Source organism: Aptenodytes forsteri, unplaced genomic scaffold, assembly GCF_000699145.1.
Source record: "Aptenodytes forsteri isolate BGI_AS27 unplaced genomic scaffold, ASM69914v1 Scaffold82, whole genome shotgun sequence".
Taxonomy (NCBI): domain Eukaryota; kingdom Metazoa; phylum Chordata; class Aves; order Sphenisciformes; family Spheniscidae; genus Aptenodytes; species Aptenodytes forsteri.
Window position 1 is genome coordinate 3,799,691 of NW_008795490.1, and position 20,857 is coordinate 3,820,547.

A 20,857-nucleotide genomic window follows, 5' to 3' on the forward strand; every position below is an offset into this window, starting at 1 on the left:
AAAAAAAAAAACAAACAAACAACAAAACCAGGGAAAGAAGTCCTCTCTGAAACAAAGACATTTCTTTCTACATTTCTCAAAACAGCCTCTTAATAGCGTTTTGAAAAAAAAAGAGCTGTGACTGAAACTGGGAAGACTATGCAGTACTGAAAGCTCTGGTTACTTCAGCTCAGCTCACTCACACTTCAGGAAAACTGTTTTACTAAGTAGAACAGAATTTGGGTGAAATTTCAATGGTAGAAAGAATTGATGTCACCAGAGGAATATTGCCACACGTGCACAGAAAGGGAAAAGTAAGGGGTTTGGAAAGAGGTCATAACGTATGAAGTGGAGAGATTCTGTTTAGAGAAATAAACTGAAAATGATCACAAACTTCAAAGTGGCTGAGGCAAAGCAAGTTTTTTAAAAAAATGGGTTCTTCTTTGCAAGGTGACATGGAGTTATGGATGCAGTGTGAAAGAAGGCCTACAGCATCTCTTGTAGCAGCATAGATCAGGGAACTTAGAAACCAAGGAATGCATAAAATTCATTCTTTTCTTTCCCGTCCACAGCCGTGTGAACTTCTCTGCATTTGGATGGCATTGCATGTGCAAATGTGTGTCCTGCCTGTTCCGCTGTCTGCAAAGAAAAGGTCCACCCCATTGCTAAGAGCTGTTGACTAAAGCCACAGCAGCCTTAACCAGTCATGTCGGTTACGAATTGATACTGCTCACCAGCACAAGTCAGAGAAGATCTGGGGACAGAACTGAGGGAGTCAGGTTGGGCGGGAACAGCACAGAAGCTGAATTAAATGAACAGCATAGTGAGGGGGTGACCCTCAGCATCCTGCATTACAGGAAGGCAGGTGTCCCTGTTTGCACGCCATTTGTGATAGAAGTTTACCAACCTCTGCTAGCGGGTAAGTGTTTGACTAGCAAGCGGCTCCCCTCCCTCCCGCAAGCTCAAGGGAAGCAGGCAGATGAAACGGCATGTATACCTTTATATTCTCTTTTTTTAAAAATTATATTGATACGAATATGGTCAAAATTTAGCTGAAAATACATTAGCCTGCAACCTGAGGATAACCCCCATCTCCCTGAGGGACCAGGGGCAACTGCGGGATGAGTGAGAGCTCTGCAGCCTCACACTTGTCTCCTGACCCTGTGCCACCTTGTGCCTGGCCCCGATCCCAGCGAGCTCTCACCCGCGGGACAGCATGCCTGCCCCAGGAGGGCAGACCCCCCTCCTCTGCTAACGGTTACCACCGGGCACTTCTGGGCAGAAAACATCTCCTCTCGCTCAATTTCTCTTGAAAAAGTTCTTTTGATCTGGCTATATTTTTCCTAGAGTATCATTTTGGTAATGGCTCCCACGAAAAATAATGTTAAACGCTTCCTAATTACTTTTTTTTTAATTTCCTTATAAAAATAAGTCAAATTGTACCAACTTTTCATGGCTTCAGTAAAATTAGAAAATATTGTAAGCACATATTGTTTATATTATGTAATTATTAGCAAGCTAATGACTAATGAGCTAATTAGCTAACATAATCCTGAAGTACTGCTTTATTTCACCTTCCAGTATTTTTTCAAATCATCAGGCATAGCTTTTGCTGAACACTGTTGATAAGCTTTTATAATTTTGCTAGATCAAAAGGTGACATATTTACAAAAATCTCAAACATAACATGATGTAAGCTCAAATGTCTCAGAATCATAGTCTAGCTTACTAACCTCTCCTCCCACCATAGCCAGCAGCTGGTGTTCAGTCAAAGAGTGGAAGAAATAGGGGCATCACTGTGTGCAAATCCTTCTAACAGTCCGTTAAGCTGCAGAGAGACTTTCTGAGCTGCAGTTTGCATCAGCATTTATTCAGTAGCTTTTTGTGGACATTTCTACCATGCAGCAGTCCCAAAAAAATCAGAATCAAAAATAAGGTTGGAAATAAAAGGTCACAAATATTACCACTTCTAAACAAAGCTGCTTTGAAACAAATATTCTCTACAGTAAAATTTCAGAATTCTGAAACTTTGTAAAAATTCTAAGTTGGTTATTTTTAAGCTTAGGATGTTGTAGAGATCCTGATTAATGGACATTTTCAAAAAATGATTTATTTTCATTACGATTCCAAGTGAAAACAAGTTTTCAATCCTTGATGATTCTCTTCAAAATACAAATCCACTCATTATAACTAGATTTTTTAAAAACCTGGAAGCAACTATTTTCTGAATTGCTGTGGTTAGGCTGATCTCAAACAAAGTTCTTTTTACAACCATCTGTGCTTTCTTTGGTTTATACGATGAAGGTTGGGTTTATGGTATTATAAGTGGGGATGCTATCATTATCTTTCAAAGTCCCTGCTCTCTTTTGGAAGTTGGCTTTTAATGGTGTTCACTAGCAAGGAGTTCCACAGCTTAGCCCAGCTGTGTTAAGAAGCATTCTCATTCATCCATTTAATGTTAAACACTTCTAATTTTTTTTTTATGTTTCCCTTTGAATGTACATGATGAAAAAAGGTAGGGATGACAGACCATAGCTAATCAAATAACTGTGAAAGACATGAAATAGCAATTTTTTCCACCTTCTTAATGAGAAGTGTTCAATTATCAGCTATAAGATCTTGTATCTCAGATCAGGAATAAAACTTCAAAACAAAAATGTTTGTGTAAAATGGAGCATCTCCTCTTCACTGTGTTGCACAGAGCAATCCCAGCTGGGAGAGGTCTCTTTCTTAAGGGGGAACAGGGAGCAGCAGTTAGGGTATCTTCTCCTGTTTTCCCCTTGCACAGTGCTAACCTCCAGCCCTGGGATGTGCTGTCTCTGTTGAAAAATCATCCAAGAAGCCAGTTACCCAAATCCTTCTCATAACGTGATGGTCTCAGCACCTGCCTCAGAGCCCCAGTTTCAGACACAATCTCATCCTTGTCACATGGAGACTAAATCCATGATTCCTGGTACTTTGATCTGCTCTTCTCAAAACACATGATCATGCTCCTTCTTTCTGTCACACCTGCCTCCACCATCGCCTGCTTTCCCCTTTCCCCCGTCACAGGCAAGTCTTCCTCCGTGTTTACTCTCTCTCCAGTCCCTTTGTCTCACCTCTGTCGCCTCTTTCTAGATCACACTCGACAGCTTCACTAGAAGATCCCAATCTCTTGTATGCGAGAGACCATACCTTGTATACTTGGCATTACTTTGATCTGTACAGTCTATGGCATTGCCTCAAGCCTGTGCTACCTCCTCTGACCAGGGGGGATTTACCACTGCTGTTCCCCATCACACCTTTGAGGATCTCACATCTACTAGCCGTAAAACTGTCTTCAAAGGCTTCCCTGACAGCTTCCCTGCTGAGCAGGGGATGTTCCATGTACAGTCCTCACCTGAGGTGATCAGCCAACAAATCAGGAGGAGGGAACCAACACCTGGAAACCAGAGAAAATAACTGTTAACTTGTCCCCCCTAGAATAATGTCACCACAGTTATCATAGATGTAGTCAGTGCTTTTACTCTGTCACACTAGCCTGAAGGCAGAGGGGAGAAAGTTAAGTTGAAGACACCAACAGTTTTCCTTTCCACGTCTTCCTAGCAAAGCAAAAACTTCAGCAATAAGCACCCACTGCTGGATAATGGCAATATGTTGGAGTTAGCCTTTTTAGCACCATCGATTTATTTCAGCGAGATGTGTTACACAGTAACTGCGAAAGCAGCAACCTTTGCTGGAGACCCATATATGCCTCAGCACCAGGCAAACAGAGACTCAGCTAAAGGTGGTTTAACAATCAGGCCAGATTAAGTCCTGGAATAAGTGGCAGATAATTTTTCCTCCACTTAACTAGGCTGGAAGGGAGGGAAGTGTACCAGCAGATGACTGTTTGGGCACTGGAGCATACATATTACTATTATTCGTTTTTTATCATTAAGTAGCTTTTTATGGTGTCTGGGAAGAGAAAAAGAAATGAAGGTAATAGGAGTTGTAAGACATTGCAACATCTTAAATGTTTGTGTGGCAGGTTGATATGAATATATCTATAAAAACCTGTTCTTGGCTGGTTCCCCTCCCCTTTTTGGAAAAAGAGAAGAATGCATCACGTCTGCTTTATTTTGTATGGATTTCTGCCACGATATTTTGCATATACATGTAATTAAAAAAGGCATGAAAATAATAAGAGAGAAATAATAAAATAGTTACCTGTTATGACTACTGTGGAGTTTGTGTGTTCTGTCCGAAGTAATCTCCTTGCTCGTTAATCCTCTCAGTCAGACATCAAGGGAAAGGACCAGCCTTCCTCCCCAAAATAGCTGTTTTTCCCAAAGAAAGAAGCTTGTTTTATTTTCTCTGGGGAGGGACTAAACTCACTGATTCAAACTAAATAACAGAAAGAGGACCTCTGTATGATGCCTTTCAGTAGCAAAAATGCAGGAAGAGCCATAAAGAAAGCAACAAGTGAATTTTAGCCCAAAGCCAAACACAGTATTGTAATTAATTGAAAACAGGATGAGTCAGATGCCCTCCCAACTCTCTTGGTGCCACATCACTCCCAAAAAGACCGGCACCAGGGTCAGAAGAAAGTTGACTCTGCCTAAAAGGCTTTCGTTTAGCTCTCCCTCTCCCAAAGCTGAGGTCTGAGAGAAGTCACTAATTGGTTCTGGGTGCAGGAGAAACGGCCCTGAGCCGATGCTCCTCCACGAGAAATGGTGTGCTCTGCTTACTTCTCCTGCCTGGGTCCTGTAAGCAAATATGGGTGGATCTGCACATGCCTTGACGCTGCCCCGATGCAAGGAAAGGACAAGCTGGGAAGTCAACAATGCTAGCCAGATAACCCGAGGGAAGTAAACTTCGGTGAAATTCTGGCTTAATTTCATTTGTGCTATGGAAGAGAATAAAGTGAAAGAGGAACTTGGCAGTAGGAAAACAAAGTATTAGGGAGAAAAGAGGTAGCAGCTGAAGCAACTACAGTCCAGCAGTTATCTGCCCTATGTTCAGACCCACATTCAGCACATACATTCAAACTCCTTCAGAAAATGGACATCCCCTTGCTGGTGTGTGAGGGAGGGAGGGGAAGGCTGCTCCAGCATAATGTATGTGAAGGCCTTGCTGTGTTCCCGACTAAGTATGCCATATAACGAGGCCTTGCAATTTTAGATCTAATACATTCCCTTACTATGTCATGCCTTGACACCTGAAGTGATGCTTGATATTCGTATGTTTTTTCATTTCTCTAATTAAACCTCCATCACCGGTCACAACAGTGACCGTGTAGCACCGTGTTGGGAGTCAGGATGCTAGGGTTTAGCAGGAAGAAACAACCACTGCCTCTGTCTTTCTTAAAGGCAGTGAAATCTTCCTCCCTTCCCCAGTTCAGCTTTTACCCCCAAACTCAGGATCAGTGCAGGAAGTAAGCGAATGTGCTGCAAATTGCACAATTTCATTGTAACTATGTGTGAACATTTTCTGCTATAATGTTGCATCTGCTGGAGGGTTGGGTTTTTTTTCGATTTGCTGTTTGTTTGTTTTCCCTGAGGGCTTATTATTTTTAAATTACATCCTTGTATATGATCTCTTCAGAAGAACATAAATCAAAAGGACAACTAGATTGTTAACCACAGTATGGCACCTGCAATCTGGATGGCCTGACCGCCTAATAACGTGTAAGGGTTGTACACAAATTTGTAGTGCTTGTACCCAGAGCTTGAATTTAACGGCTTACGGCATAAGCATTCTAAAGTACCCATGAATATAAAAATCAAAGACTAAGTCTTCAAGCTGATTAAAGCATATGCTCCCAGACAGGTAGGTTAGGCTCATCCAGAATATATATGACTTCAAAACTTTAATAGGTAACAGTCTGCCACAGCACATGTCACAACTATGGCTGAGATACAGTGCGAGTCTTTCACTCTATAGAGACCCACTACCATGCAAAGAAAGAAAAAGGACAATAAGATAGGATGGCCATCAGTTAAGTCCATCATTTGAGACCCTTTACCTCAAAGGTACTTTTCAGAATATGGTCTAGCTGAGAGACTTCATTTCAGTGTCAAACACACTAATTGGACTGGCAGACAGAAGAAATATTTGAGGGTTTTTCCAGACCGTTCTGAATATGACATGACCTTTGTCAAAGCTTTAAGGCCTCAACGAAAATTGAAAGTACCTGATATCTCAGGAAAGCATGCAAAAAATCCCTCATTCCTGCTGTTTTTGAGTTGCATATACAAGATGCACCAGAACAGCCATCGAAATAAATGTTCATTTAAATTGGTTCAACTAGGCATACTTCACATGTTTTAATCTTCCCACCCAAGGAGACCTCAACTAATCTAATGTATGCACATAATGATTCCTCATTTGTTTAACAAGTCATTTATGCAAGAAGAACATGAATTTGCAACACTAACCTAATCTCCTTCAGCATCAACAAGAGTTATGTCAGGTTGTCTGTACGCAAGACCTGATCGCTGGCTGTTGTTTCTTTCAGCAGCCAAACTATTTTCATGAACGACTGCTTTCTGCAATGAATCTCCTGTAATTAAGCCAGTTTTTCATATGTTTTGCATTGAACTTAAACACAGATCAGTTGAAGAAGTCTTTGTCTCCAAATTAGCATTCTGTGGACAAAAGCTTGCATGCCTTTGTGTTGCTGAAGGTAGTTATTACCAATCTATCATTGGCCAGCCCATTTCCTAAGTGCAAAAGACTGTTTCTGCTTTTCTCCTCAGTGTTGTTCTTCAGATAGGAGCAGTTTTCAAATTAATTTGTAATGGTATGTATTACTGTATTCATTGGGCTAAACGTGGTCCCCCTCTCTGGCTTCTTTGCACCAGCCTAGTGGTACAAGGATGCCATAAAACTGATCTGGTACAGAAGGGCTGAAGGGTCTGAGGGAGGGTATATTTCAACAATCCACATGGATGCAAACAGCTTGTCCAAGAAGTGGTAGGGACGAGACTCAGGTGGCAGTATACCGACTGTGTCTATTAGGCTTAGATAAAGTGTGATGCGAACTAAAAATTTCATTTTTTTTTTTAAGAAAAGATATGGTCTTCATGTTATTTGTTTACTTTTGAGCCATGGAGGCTTACAAGAAAAGACTCTTCAAAAATTTTTGGAGGTGATAAGGTGGAGACTAAACCATTGGAGTGGGCAGGCCAGAAGCAGAGCTGTGACATGTGTCTTGCAGAGAGAGAGGCACAAGAGTGCTCACATCTCTCTTGTCGCATGACTGTGAGGTGGAACGGAAGGTGCTCGTGGCTCCTGCTCAAGATGCTGTTACACTTTGTGCAATGGAGCTGGGGGTCTCTCTAGGTTAGTTTGGTGAACCTTTTATTTGGTTTGCAAACTACAAGTGGCCCATGGGCTGCCAGTTGAAGAGGTCGTCTCAAGACTTTCTATTTGTCCTCGAATGCTAAGAACTTAGTGACTATCTGAGCAGGATTCTCATGCTTTCCTCTATTGCTTTTTCTTATTCCAAGCAAATCCCAGTTGAGTGGACCTCTACAACTCAGATCTTCAAACTTCAAGTATATTTTAAAGCTTTGCTGGATTGAAGATAAAGGCAAGGCTGAGTTTTCCCTACAGAATTAGACAGACATAAAGTATATTCTTACTGTTGTAAAGCTCATCTATCGTTTACTACTACCAACAAAAAAATGGTTCATAAATGTAGATATTTTATGATACAAAACCTGCACTGAGGAGATAGAAAAGGCATACTAGTGGGTATCAGTATTATAATGAGCATAATTAATTTGAATATGTATCAAGAGCAGTATCGAGCTAAATATTCACCAAAAAATTGAATCATCATGTTAATCTATTAGTCTTTCATTGCAGAGTTGTAAAAGTAAAAGTAATGTTAGCAAAAGCCAACTTCTGTCTTCATTTGCAATCTTGGTCATTGTCATGCAAAATTTAGAATACTTAGTGTTTCAGATGCTGAAATTTCAATGTAATCTAAATACCAGCGTTCAGATTTTCATGGGTTTGCATTTAAGACTCTTTCTTTACACTTCTGTTCATTTTTAGATTCTCTAGTGGCCTTGAATGAAAGTGTGAAAACAGTGTCTGTTAAAAGATTGCATTTATAAACACAATACTTTTGGTATTGTAAGTCATACAGATGTCCTGTGACTTTAATTACATATAAAATACAGTCCCTCCGAAGTATAGAAATCTCATCACGGACACATCTGTGTCTGGATGATGGAAATGTTTGTGCTGCTTGTTCAAATAGGTAGACTGATACCTTAGCAAAAAATATAATAACAGCTAAAATCAAGGCTTTGAAGAGCTCCATTTTGAAGGACTGTTATTTTTCATGCTGTTAAAATTACTTTTAATCAATTGCTTCAGTATTTATTTGTTCATACCAAAAAAATAATCCTAGGTACACTGATAATCTACTTATTTGGAAAAATACATGTTTAACAAAATGTACCTCTCAGAAATAAGCCCTTTATAAAATCTTGAAATTTTCAGTACAGAGAAACACCCAAATCCCATAGAATTCACTGAAAAGAATATTATGAATTTCAATAGGCTTTTGTTGATTAGGCAATTGTGGAGGTTAATACTTTCTATCACCACAAAAGCTCTGCTTCCTTTCTTTGTAAGAACAGCGTGATTAGAAATATAAAGATTACAGAGTACATCAAGCAAAATCCTTCATTAATAGCCTATAGAGCCCATTAAACAAAATAAGTCCAAGAACTTTTCAGCTTAAACTGGCAATGAAAGCAAGATAGCAAAACTGAAAAGTGTGTAGCATTTAAGTGGGATAAGGCCCATGCCAGTCCCAGAGAAGAAACTTTATTCCATTTTTTTCAGAGCTTTTCCCTGCCCATCCTCTGGCATGCTAACCTGAGAGTCACTTACATATTGGGTGATGTATTTATTTTTTTGCTGTATCAAGCATTCCCTTTGAATCATAAAAATGGCTTTAATTACTGATAAAAAAAATTATCATTATCATCTGACGATGTGCTCTCCAGACAGAACTTTGCCAGAATCATGTGTGATGGCAGCAGCACTGAGCAGCATACCTAAGCATGCTTTCTTGTCCAGCCATAAGATGGGGCAAACACCTCAGGGATGAGTAGGGATCAGCAGCCTGGGTGAGGGCACAGGATCCTCATCACCTTTCCTTGTCTGTGCAGAATTGAGAGCCACTGCTCCTCTGCTGCTGTTGCTGCCTGAGTGGATCAGACTGGAGCAAGCTGGATATGTCTGCTCACAACGCAATCAAACCTCCAGGCTACCTCTCTGGACACAACCTTAGCTAGTCCTGGATCTGTTGTCAGACCTGTGGAGAAGACATTCATTTTTGATAAACAACAGGGGACATGGCAAAAAGAGGGCTTAGTACAACATTTTCATTCTGCATAATAGTAAACTCAATATAAAAATGTTGCTATTTTCATTCTGCTCTGCAAGATTCTCCAGTAAATCACCCACAAAATATTTCCTCCTCCCTCCAAACTGTTTTTAGAGCTGCAGCTTATTGTGTACCTCTCCCACACTGCAATCCTGTACATTTTTTTTCTAAATAATTCCCAGCAGAGAGAGGCATGGAGGCTTGCAGCACCTACCTCTTCCTAAGTTAGCGTTACAATCTTGTTGGATAAATGGAGTGCTCCTGTAAGAAAAGTTTTTAGGGTACTTTCAGAATATACGGTTTTTTTAAAACTTGGAAGTATCATACTTAGATCATACTTTCTCAAGACAGCAGTCAAGAAAGAGCTTGGATCTACTTGAAAATCTTTTTTTAAAAAAACGCTCTAAATTGAAATTAGGCTTGTCAGTGGCTCCTCATGCACAGTGCTGGAAAATAAGAGAACAAAGCCGTTACAAACTTCTTCAGATGTTCATCGTAAAAGCTATCTAGATGCATTCAGCAAGAAGTCTGCATTTCTCTAGACCCTACCAAAAAAGTTCCAAATGCCTGTTCCCTAAACAGCCCTGTCGTTGGGGTTTTTTGCAGCTAATTCATGTTCTGAAGAGATCAAAGTCAGAGAGAAAAAAACCCATGAAATACTGTATTTTACACTTTGTCTTCCCTGGCAGGTTGCCTGAAAGATCTTTTCAAACGGGCTGTTCCTCTTGCAAATCACTCTATAAATTGTAAAATATTTGCTAAAACACTGTACTTGTTACTTTGCAGAAATAGAAGGAAGTTTTATCAAAAAAGCAAGCCATCTGACCCCCCAAAAGCCAAGCAGCCACAGTGCCCAGCAACCTCGGCAGCAATCAGGACAGCAGGGCAGCATGACCAGGAACATTACTTAACAGTCATTGTACCACTGCAAAAGTATAGCATCCTCATGAAAAGTGGATCTCAAGTGCTGCTCAGCTGACACAACAGACTTGAAACAGTGAAGGGCTCTTAAAAAATTTGATGAAACTAAGGAGGAATTTGGACTCTACCTTTAGCAATGCAAATACAAATTAAAACATAAAAAGCTCCCCCTGCTCAGCTGTGATTGAAGTATGACATATTAAAAATTCAGGAAGTGGTTTTTGGGTTGTTAGCAGCACAGACTTAGGAAGAAGGCCGTGCAATGGAGGTTGAAGACCCTCCTGCCGAAATAGGCACTGTGGAGCAGAGCGAGCATTCCTACCTCAAGCAACAGGGCTGCAGCATCCACACAGGGTGGTGGTTCTATTGATACGTTCAATGTATATGGTTAATAGCATCTGTCTTCTTGTTTGATTGAAAGAACATCTGTCCAACTTATACTGGACATTGAGATTAGTAAAGCAATGTAGTAACCATCATTACAAATTATTTTAGAATTCTATAATTATAAACAAACAAGAAAGTCTAAAAGCCTGAACTTTTAGACACAGTGGATTTGATAATTACACTAATCTTTTAGGTACTCATTCCCTAAGAAATTATGTCATTACTACTCCATAACCTACAAATGATTTCTCTGTTTCTACAGACCACAGTTCTGATACTCAACATGACATCAGCAGATAGAGAAAATATAACCATTTAGTACAGAGTCTGATATGTACAAATACAATTTTTTTCAGCTTCTCAATTCTTTAGCATCTATAATATTGTTTCTTCTATGCGTATCCTTTCTCTCTCCACAAGTTAAATTAATCTTTTCTTTTCTTTTTTACACCCTTTAGCTAATGCCTCACTGAACTGCAAACATTATTGTAGATAAACCATAGCAAGGTCATTTGGTTAAAAGCAGAAAAGATGATCTTTGACAGTATCTAGCACATTATTTCACAGAATTTTCATATAGATGGTGCACCAGACTCAATTTTGTTTAACATTGTCGTCAGTTGTGGTCATTCACACGCTTTGCTGATTTTTTTTCTAGGTACACGAAAATGAAGACTGCCACCAATATCTATATTTTCAATCTTGCATTGGCAGATGCCCTAGCAACAAGTACTCTGCCATTCCAGAGTGTGAATTACTTGATGGGAACATGGCCATTTGGTACCATCCTTTGTAAAATTGTTATATCCATAGACTACTACAACATGTTCACCAGTATCTTTACACTCTGCACCATGAGTGTGGATCGCTATGTAGCTGTTTGCCATCCAGTTAAGGCCCTTGATTTCCGTACTCCCAGAAATGCCAAAATTGTCAATGTCTGCAATTGGATTCTTTCTTCTGCCATTGGCCTGCCAGTTATGTTCATGGCAACTACTAAATACAGGCATGGTAAGTAAGTCTGGCTTTCATTCCTAAATTGAGTATTTCAATGTTTAAACTCCTTTCTGCATTGTTTCACTTTATTGTAGAGGTGTTGAATTAACTTCTGACCTCCAACCTGTATAAAGCAGGTGTCAGTGCAAATGGACCCCTTCAACAATTTTGCATCTGGCTGTAGTTGACTGGACACAGAACTGCACATGATCTGTCGTTTACAACAGGCAGCTCCAGCTCCTTTTGTGGGTCCGTGCGAGTCTCGCTGCCCCACACAGTTACTGCAGTGTTTGGAAAAGCATCTGTGCCTGCCTGCCTTCTGCTGCGGGGTGGTTATGCACTGTCCTACAGCACAGAAGCCTGTGTTTTACCCAGGATATTCCCACTGAAGTTGGCAGTCATAGATATGTTGCACCTAGTCTGGCAGGATACAGAGCAGAGAGCACATTCTGGATCACTGGTGCTCAAAGACCTCCTATGAAGTGACAGCATCTCAGCATAAATCCAAACCCTCCATAGTGCACAGTTACTAAGTGTCATGTCGTTCTCTTCCCCATTGCTCTGAAATGCCCAAAGTCTCAGCAGATACGGTGGTTAAACCATCTTTCTTTTCACCAGGTTTTATACTGAAAGTGAAAATGATACAAAGTTTAAGCATTTATGACAATTCAACTTTTTTCGTGTCCAATATATGTGCAATTCCAAGCAATAAAATGCAACAGAGAACACGTTACTTCTTGTTTTTCTAACTCCCACTTCATACCTGTTTTGCAGCACTGTGTCCTATCAATGTTTGTGCCGATGACAGGTCACAGATTGCTTCGTTTTACCTGTTTACTTAGTAAATCTTCATATATTTGCCTATGATATTTAACAAAAAAGGTTTAAAGAAAAGCAGATGAAAAACTGACCCGCTTGTACTTCTCTGCTGTTTTCCTTTTTCTCCAGGCTCTATTGACTGCACACTTACGTTCTCCCACCCTGCGTGGTACTGGGAGAACCTCCTGAAAATCTGTGTGTTCATCTTTGCCTTCATCATGCCAGTCCTGATCATTACCGTATGCTATGGGCTGATGATTTTACGCCTGAAGAGCGTTCGCATGTTATCTGGCTCCAAAGAGAAGGACAGGAACCTGCGGAGAATCACGAGGATGGTTCTTGTAGTGGTGGCGGTGTTTATTGTCTGCTGGACTCCCATCCACATTTATGTCATCATTAAAGCCCTGGTCAACATCCCAGAAACTACTTTCCAGACTGTCTCTTGGCACTTCTGTATTGCTCTAGGGTATACAAATAGCTGCCTTAATCCGGTCCTTTATGCATTTCTAGATGAGAATTTCAAAAGGTGTTTCAGAGAGTTCTGCATCCCCACTTCCTCAACCATTGAGCAGCAAAACTCCACCCGAGTCCGACAAAACACTCGTGACCATGCTTCCACTGCCAACACTGTGGACAGGACTAACCATCAGGTATGACTAGCAGTGGAGATGTCATCTCTGGATCCAGGCCTCCCGCTTGGAGATGACATGTATTCGGAAGTTACAGTTTATACTGATTTGTAGATATTTGAAGGTCTAAAGACTTTCAGGGTTATATTTGAAACTGGTGTATGCATACACAGAGACCTCAGTCCTGCACGGTGCTAGTTGTTCTCTCCGCTAGTTGATGCTCAGAAGCTGAGGGCTTTCAGAGGTACCTTGCATGACGGGGTCCAGTGTGCATGCATATACAAAGCACACAAAACAGGGTTTCATTTGCAGGATGTTTATGACAGGTGGCTCTTTTAGAACCCGTTGGAGATTAATCACAGATTTCTCTATTCATACTCCTTGTCTGCTGATGGAGACAGGAGTGGGACACAATATAGATCTCACTTCTTCTCCCATTGCAGCAATGAATAAAATAGAGAATAAACTGTGCTTGTACACTTTTGATTGATGTACAAAGAAGGCCTACCTGGCCTTGTTTGTCCTCGAAGACATGCAAGAATTAGACAAAGGCTTGTCTACATGCAGTTCTTATATCAGATAATTATCTGCGTTGGCTAAGGTGGGCTTTGACATAGATAGATAGGTAGGTAGGTAGGTAGGTAAATATACACACATGTTAAGGACTATTGTGCCATTTTGCCATTTAAGGTATACTTTTCCATGTAGAAAAAGCCTTTGAGAAGTAGGGATTTTATGGCACAGCATATACCAAGAGAAATAGATTTTTTTTTTTTTAATTCAGACTATTTTTGCTTAGCTTTTCCAAAGAAGCTCTTTTGTTACATGTTCAACATCCATGTTCCTGTGATTAGTCCTGAGAATTTCCAAGCCGCGTCCCTCAGTGAACATCAAGCAAAACATGAAAGCAAATCTTAACATTCTTGAAAGTAACTCAAGCGCATCACAAGCACTAGAAAAAGTTTGAGTCGTCTCTGTAGTTCATTAAAAAGAAGAAAAAAAGGCACAAGTCTAGTTCATTCCTTGCCATATCACCTTTCAGCAATATACTTAGCTTGGTCCTGCACCAGTTTCTCACTGCTGCCACTTCAGCCGCAAGCTAGCTGCCTCCTCGAGGTGCAGAAGTCAATGGCTTCTTGTGAAAGCAGTTGCATACCTGCCACTCAGCTGCTGCCAGAAAGCCCAAATCAGAACATTACCATCTCAAAACAAACAAAATAGTAATTGCACCAGAAAAGAGGAGGGGGCAGGCTAAAGGGAGAAGGGCTAAAGGGAGAACCTTTATTAAGCATCTGCAGTTGGTGTTGTCGTTCACCAGCATCTGATACATACATGCCAAACTGTGGCCTGTGAAATCAGTTAGCGCCTGCTCAGTCTTACGCACACTTTGGTGGTGGAGCAGAACTGCCAAACTCGGCATAAGCGCATACATATATGTATGTATGTATGTACATACGTGTAGTATTTACTAGGTGTAGCGAAAATTTATTAGGCAGATTCAACTGTTAATAATGCATTTGTAACCCTCAGTGGAGTCAATATTTTGTGCATGTGTTTGACAACAGGATTGTATCTATATCTAGTACAATTCCAACTTTTTACAGTGCAGTGTGTATGCACACATTTTCTATATTTAGTTACATATCTTTATAGTATTTTTAGGAGACCTGTAGCCTTCTAAACTTCTACCCTTAGCAAAGATTAGTATGGTACTGCCCAGAGGCTGAGTGAAATAAAGTCTATTTCCCTGGGCACTGAGCAAACACAATAGATGATCCTTTCCACAAAGAGCTTTCAACCTACAGCAACAAGGGAGAGAGCCAGCTGAGGCAGGGGTGGACCAAGCAAGTGAAGTGAGCTTTATAGTGGCAATAAGGAGGAAGCTAGTCTCATAGTTTGGTTCTTTGTTGGCTGGGTGGGTTTTTTTTTTCCATTCAGGGAATAGTGATGAAATTAGTTAAGAGATAAAGCACATGTAAAGAGAAGTGAAGAGGAAGATGCTGAAGGGAAAGGGAGGTGAGAGGAAGAGTGCAGAGGAGAAAGGGGAACATCAGGAATGAGGTCCGAGTGAGGCAGTAAGGAAGGAAACTGAAGCAAAGAGCCAATATGCATGGAACAAAAAAGGTGCATGCAGAGCTGTAAGAAATTGTTTGACTACCCAGCTTTGACTACTTTGGTAGCTCTTCCTAGCAACTAGCCATCAGTTTTCCCCAGGACCAGGGAGAAGACAACACTTGGAAGCTCATGTCCTCATAGATGGGTGGATAGGTCTCTTTGCGTGGTCTGGTATTTGAAAGAACTTGAAGCGGCCATAAATTGGCCCAGTTTCTCTTCCCTCACCTCCACCCCTGCAGTCCTTGCTTTGGCAGCTGCTGCTGCTGCCACTGGCTTATTTCTGCCAGATGTGCTTGCTGGATGCTGACCTGAGCCTTCTCACTGCTGCGCTCCCTGGAGTACAGCACACCAGCTATCGGGTGCAGTCTTTCTCACTCTCCACAATGTCTATAGAATACATTCATGCCAAGCCATGTTCAAACCTGAATATTAAACTTAATTTCTTTTTTTTCTCCAGCAAACATTTCTGTAAGAGACAACATTTTTGTTGTCTGCTACTCTCAGAATGACAGACAAGGTTGTAGGACTAATCTACACTAAAAAGGCTCTCTGGGATAGTACTTACAAGTGTAACATCTTATAGGTTTTTTATTATTACTATTTTTTAAACAGAGAAGCTACACTAAAGGCTCTCTGGGATAGTACTTACAAGTGTAACATCTAATAGGTTTTTTATTATTACTATTTTTTAAAGAGAAGCCCTAGGGTGAATGCAGCTTTTGCTCTCAGAAAAGAAAAAAAAGAAAGGAAGAGAAAAACCACTGTTTGCTCAAACAGTGAGATTTTGTTAATTCTATTGGCAGGGCATTCTTTACACAGGTAAGTGCTTTCTGCACAAGAAAGTCTAGCTAATATGTCTGTATTGATCTAAGTATACTGACAAGCTCTTTCTTGTATAGACAAGGCCTTGGAGAGCATTTGGTATGAATTCTAATTGCAAGGCTGTATAGTACTCGGCACACTTCACGTCATTTTCAAAGAAACAGGTGTTCTACAAGTTGCTTTTTTGCCAAGTGAGAATTCTTTACTCCTGCTAAAGTTAATGAGAACTGCAATCACTCGATCGCTCAACAGCTTAGGGCTTCACTTAAAAACAAGCATTCACTGGTGGAAGGAACAACTGTGTTTTCTATCAGTGCAAAAGCAGTAACAGGAAACATCATAAATATTCATATTATTCTGAGTTAAGATACTGGCCTTTGGCCTACTCTATGGCTCTTTGGCATTACCAAAAAGATCTAGATTAAGGGTTTGGTTATTGTTTTATCAGCATTTACAAAAAGTGGAAGAGCAGAACAAGTTCAAAACTCCTCCAGAAATGCAGCTTCTTTCAAATGCGCAGAGTAGCATCCGATCCATAACACTGACGGTGTGAGCATTTATAGAAATTGTACCTGCTCAGTGGAGCAACATAGTTCTGAGGAAGAAAAGACAGTAGCTGATCAGGCATGCAAAACCTGAAAGAGTTGTAAGACCGAGATGTTTCACGTCTGTGGGGGATGTATCCTGTGTTACACTCAACCAACTCCTGTGGTAAAATGCATAGGTTACATTTGTTCCAAAGTGAGCTTAAAGGCTTGGCTCACTTTAATTTTCAGGGAGGCATATGCAATCTTATAAGTGCATTTGCATGAAGAGTTAAAACCAGAGGAGGAGTGATGGAATCCTGGAAAAATTGCTTGCAAAGCAAAACTGCTTACTTTTTGAACTTTTCTCTGTATGACCCAATATTGGTAGGGAATGGTAATAAAGGACCAAATACCAGCTTTTGCAAATGGCTGAGGTTTTTTGATGTCATTGACATTAACTTGATTCATAACAAAGACCTTGACAAGTATTTTGAAATAGCTTTTACTTCAGATGCACAGAGATTCTCTGTATTAATTTATCTCTGAGATTTAAAGATGTTTGAATATTTTTTAAAATTTAAAATTAATTGATAATTATTTTTTCCTGAAAACTATGTTTTCCAAATACCTTTTATTTTTGTTAATATCTATCTGTTAATAACAAAAAAATCCTAAATGCTTATCAAAATGGATTATTAATAATTATAGAAATCTGAGAAATTTAATTTGTTTCAGTGAGTTAGTTTCTTTGTGACCCATTTAAGTTTTTATAGCAGCCTCACCTGAATGAGTCCAAGCAACTAAGTAAATTATGTATAGGCACATTTTCAGGACTATTTAGTCATCCTGTGTAACTATTTTTTGTATTTTTAGCTTCTGGGGCTTTCTCCTTAACCACTGAAGTGTCTAAATGCCTTAATGGAAGCTGCAAAGCCTCCTCATATGCTGAAAATGAGGCCTCAGATATGTTCAGTAACCAGAAGCTCTGGTACTTGTGCTCAGCCCTAAAAGCTTTGCCCTTATTGCTTGGATTGGCAGCCACGTGTAGAAATAAAAAGGATATTGGAGTTAAAAAAACCTATTTTTAAGTTGAAACAAGAAAAAATTGAAAGCTAGTTTCACTTTGATTAAATAAATGAAGAAAGTACTTTCTTACATTTTAATTTTCCCAGTGCTATATGACAGATTGCAAAAAAATATGGGGAATGCTGGTGAGTCCTATGCAGAAACATGACAAAAGCTGGGCAGATTCTGTAACTCCAAACCTTGGCAGATTCACATCTACCTGTATTAATAGAGAATGGCCTTTCTGTGTATTTTTAGAAAATGGACATATCTCCTTTATAAGTAATACTGTATTTCAATAATAATTACAAAGTACCAATTTCTTATAAAGCCCATTTCTGGCAAGATAATGACATCTATGAAAAGCTTGTCTAAATTCAATAGATCCTTAAAACTGGGCTTTCTTTCATAGCTGAGTTGCACTGACATGGGCCCTTTGTGAATCTTCTCGGTAGCAGAGAAAACAGCATGTGTTTGCCAGACTATTTCATGAAAGCAAAGAACAACAAACTATGCTATGAGGACCAGAACTAATTAGATGGCTTCTAAGGTTGCCTGTGTTTGTGGCATTCCTTAAACTCTGAATTAGAATAAACGGGGAACAAAACATTTCAATTTTTTCCTTAATAAATTAGAAAAAGTTCATTGGTAAAAAAATACAAAAGAAATGCTTCTATTTTATCTAATCCGTAAAGATAAGTGAATATGCACTTCAAAATTCATTTCGGGATCTAGACTTCTCCAAAAGACAGGGACATTCACATTTAGGATCAGGTCAGTTTCTGGCCAAAAGGAGCTGAGGAGAAATGCTCGCAATACAGAATAAAGAAAATCCCTAAATATAGTATGTTAAATTGAACAAGCATTTGAGTTATGTTTTCGCCTTGAAGAAATTTATCTCCAAATCAGAAGTCCTAACAGCCTCCACTCTGCTGAACGTGCTTGGAAAGTGATCCAGTTAGAAAATGCACTTTCCTTCTCCCTGCCCCAATATCCTTACCCATGTCCCATTACTTTTAGAGGAGCACGCTCCCTCTCTTGTCTCCATCAGGCTTCATCTGTGACTCTACTTTCCATACCATAAACCCTTTATTCACAGTGTCTCACACCCTGTTTTCAACAGGTTCTAGTGCTGCAGGACATTTGCTGGGCAGTAAAAAGGGTTGCAGACTTTCAGGATGTGCTGTGCAGTAAGCAGATTTTCTTGATGAAAACATCTGTAGTGCTATCGTGCCTGTATGCAAACAGGACTCAACATGGATACTGTGGACACACAGGGCTGAGAGGTTGTTGGGTTTGTTGATGTAAATCCATCTCACACAGAATTTAAACTAGACTTTAACTGCAAATCCAAAATTTAACCAATGTACTGATGTGAGCACAGAATGTATTATCTAAAATACTAACTCCCCTACAACTGCTACAAAAAGAATACAAGGAGGGAGCGAAATCCCTCCATACTCGTGAAATTCTTAGAGAGTTCCTCTCTAGAAAGAGAACAACTGGCTTGGTATGAAATATATTCTAATTCAAATTTCAGACCTACTAATGTTTCTTTGTCTTTGAGGGTCAGACATGAAACTTTTCTGTGATCATTTCCTCTGCCTTTGTCGCTTCATGGCAAAGGCACAGTCTTGCCTTACCCTCTGGGCTACCTGTTTAGCTTTATCCAGCAGGACAGTAGCTGCAAATGAGAAGTAAATTCCTCTTGAAAAAGAAAACACACATGCAAACACACACACAAACTTGTGGGTGGGAAGAAATCAAGTAATTGTTCATTGTATTTGCAATTTCTTTCCTTTCAGTTGGAACTTCAAGAAGCTGAAACCACTCCACTGCCGTGACAGGGTCTCCTGCTGCATAGCTCTCAAAGCAATTGCACACCAGTGCCACAGTGTGTCTGGGCAGTATGCTATGGGAACGTGTAGGATACACTTTCCCTCAAAAAATACCACAGAGGAAAGTGCCTGCTTTTCCAGTCTGTCCAAAATTGCTTCTGCAGCACTTCTACATTGCGCGTAACAGAAGCATGAAACTTAACAGCAAGCAGAGCCAAGAGATACGGGGGCTTGCCAGGCTCCAGTGTTCAAAACAGGCATGTTTACCAGGAATACATACGTTAGTCTAAAACAAAGCTACTGTACCTGTAGCGATCTGACATGCTCTCGACAAGTTACAGTGCTGTTAAACAGCTTGGAAACAACAATTCAGAGGCTAGACAGCTATAGTTTGAAAAATGAAGGTGAGCTTTTAACAATGGGAAATACTGGGAAATGAAGTTGTAACACTGTTGGGTACTTGATTTACTCTTAAAATTTATTTGTAGAGGTGTTTTCTGTGCAGGTTATTTGTGTGCTGAAGTCTCACAAGATCATCTAGAACAACACATTTGCAGTTCAAGAGGTCTTCTCTTACAAGGATTGCATGTTCCACAATTGCAAAGGGAAAATATTTCTTTCAGTGCCCACTTAACAAAAAAAAACAAAACTCCAAGCTTCACCTTCTGCTTCTGTTTCTCACATAAAAAATAGACCTTAAAATCAAGGCCATGAGCTATCACTTCTTCTAAAAGAGATGAGAAAATGAAAGTATTCCATGTTGTTCTTGATTGTCAAACGATCCCCAAAACAGCATAGACTCTATTAACATAAATTCCTATGTGAATAGAAATCTACCTATAAGCTTGTCAGAGCTAGCACAGGCTGATGATGACTTCTCTTTCAAGTAGTTTCTCAAATTTCAGCTGCCCTGTCAGCATCATTTTGAATTTGTAAGTCATTGACAGTCCCTATGTGAAGTGCTTGGAGCAGGTAATGCATTAGATCTTTTTTTTTTTTTTTAAAAAAGTTAAAAAAAAAAGTTACGTTTTGCTAGACATCTATTTTTTCTTAATCAAACCCATAATATGTTTGCTTTTCTAACTAACGTAATACAGTCTGCATCTCCATTTTGTATTAGCTGCTAAAACACATTAAGATTTATGAAAGAAACATTGTACTGAAGTAAATGCCACCTTAGCTGTTTTCTAGTATGAACATTAGAAATATCCATGTAGATAATTTGTGGTGCAATGGTATTTTCTTTTTTTTTTAAGTTAAAAAAAAAAGTTACGTTTTGCTAGACATCTATTTTTTCTTAATCAAACCCATAATATGTTTGCTTTTCTAACTAACGTAATACAGTCTGCATCTCCATTTTGTATTAGCTGCTAAAACACATTAAGA

At 39.7% G+C, this 20,857-nt stretch overlaps 1 protein-coding gene across 1 annotated transcript; it reads left to right on the plus strand.

Annotated features, from left to right (window-relative positions):
- The first annotated feature begins 5,512 nt into the window (after positions 1–5,512).
- On the plus strand, positions 5,513–19,488 carry OPRM1 (opioid receptor mu 1). The gene is made up of 4 exons (XM_009281424.2): positions 5,513–5,534; positions 11,309–11,671; positions 12,605–13,125; positions 19,439–19,488. Exons 2-4 carry the CDS (start codon positions 11,329–11,331, stop codon positions 19,475–19,477), a joined length of 903 nt encoding a protein of 300 aa, XP_009279699.1. The 5' UTR covers positions 5,513–5,534; positions 11,309–11,328; the 3' UTR covers positions 19,478–19,488.
- The last annotated feature ends 1,369 nt before the right edge of the window (positions 19,489–20,857 follow it).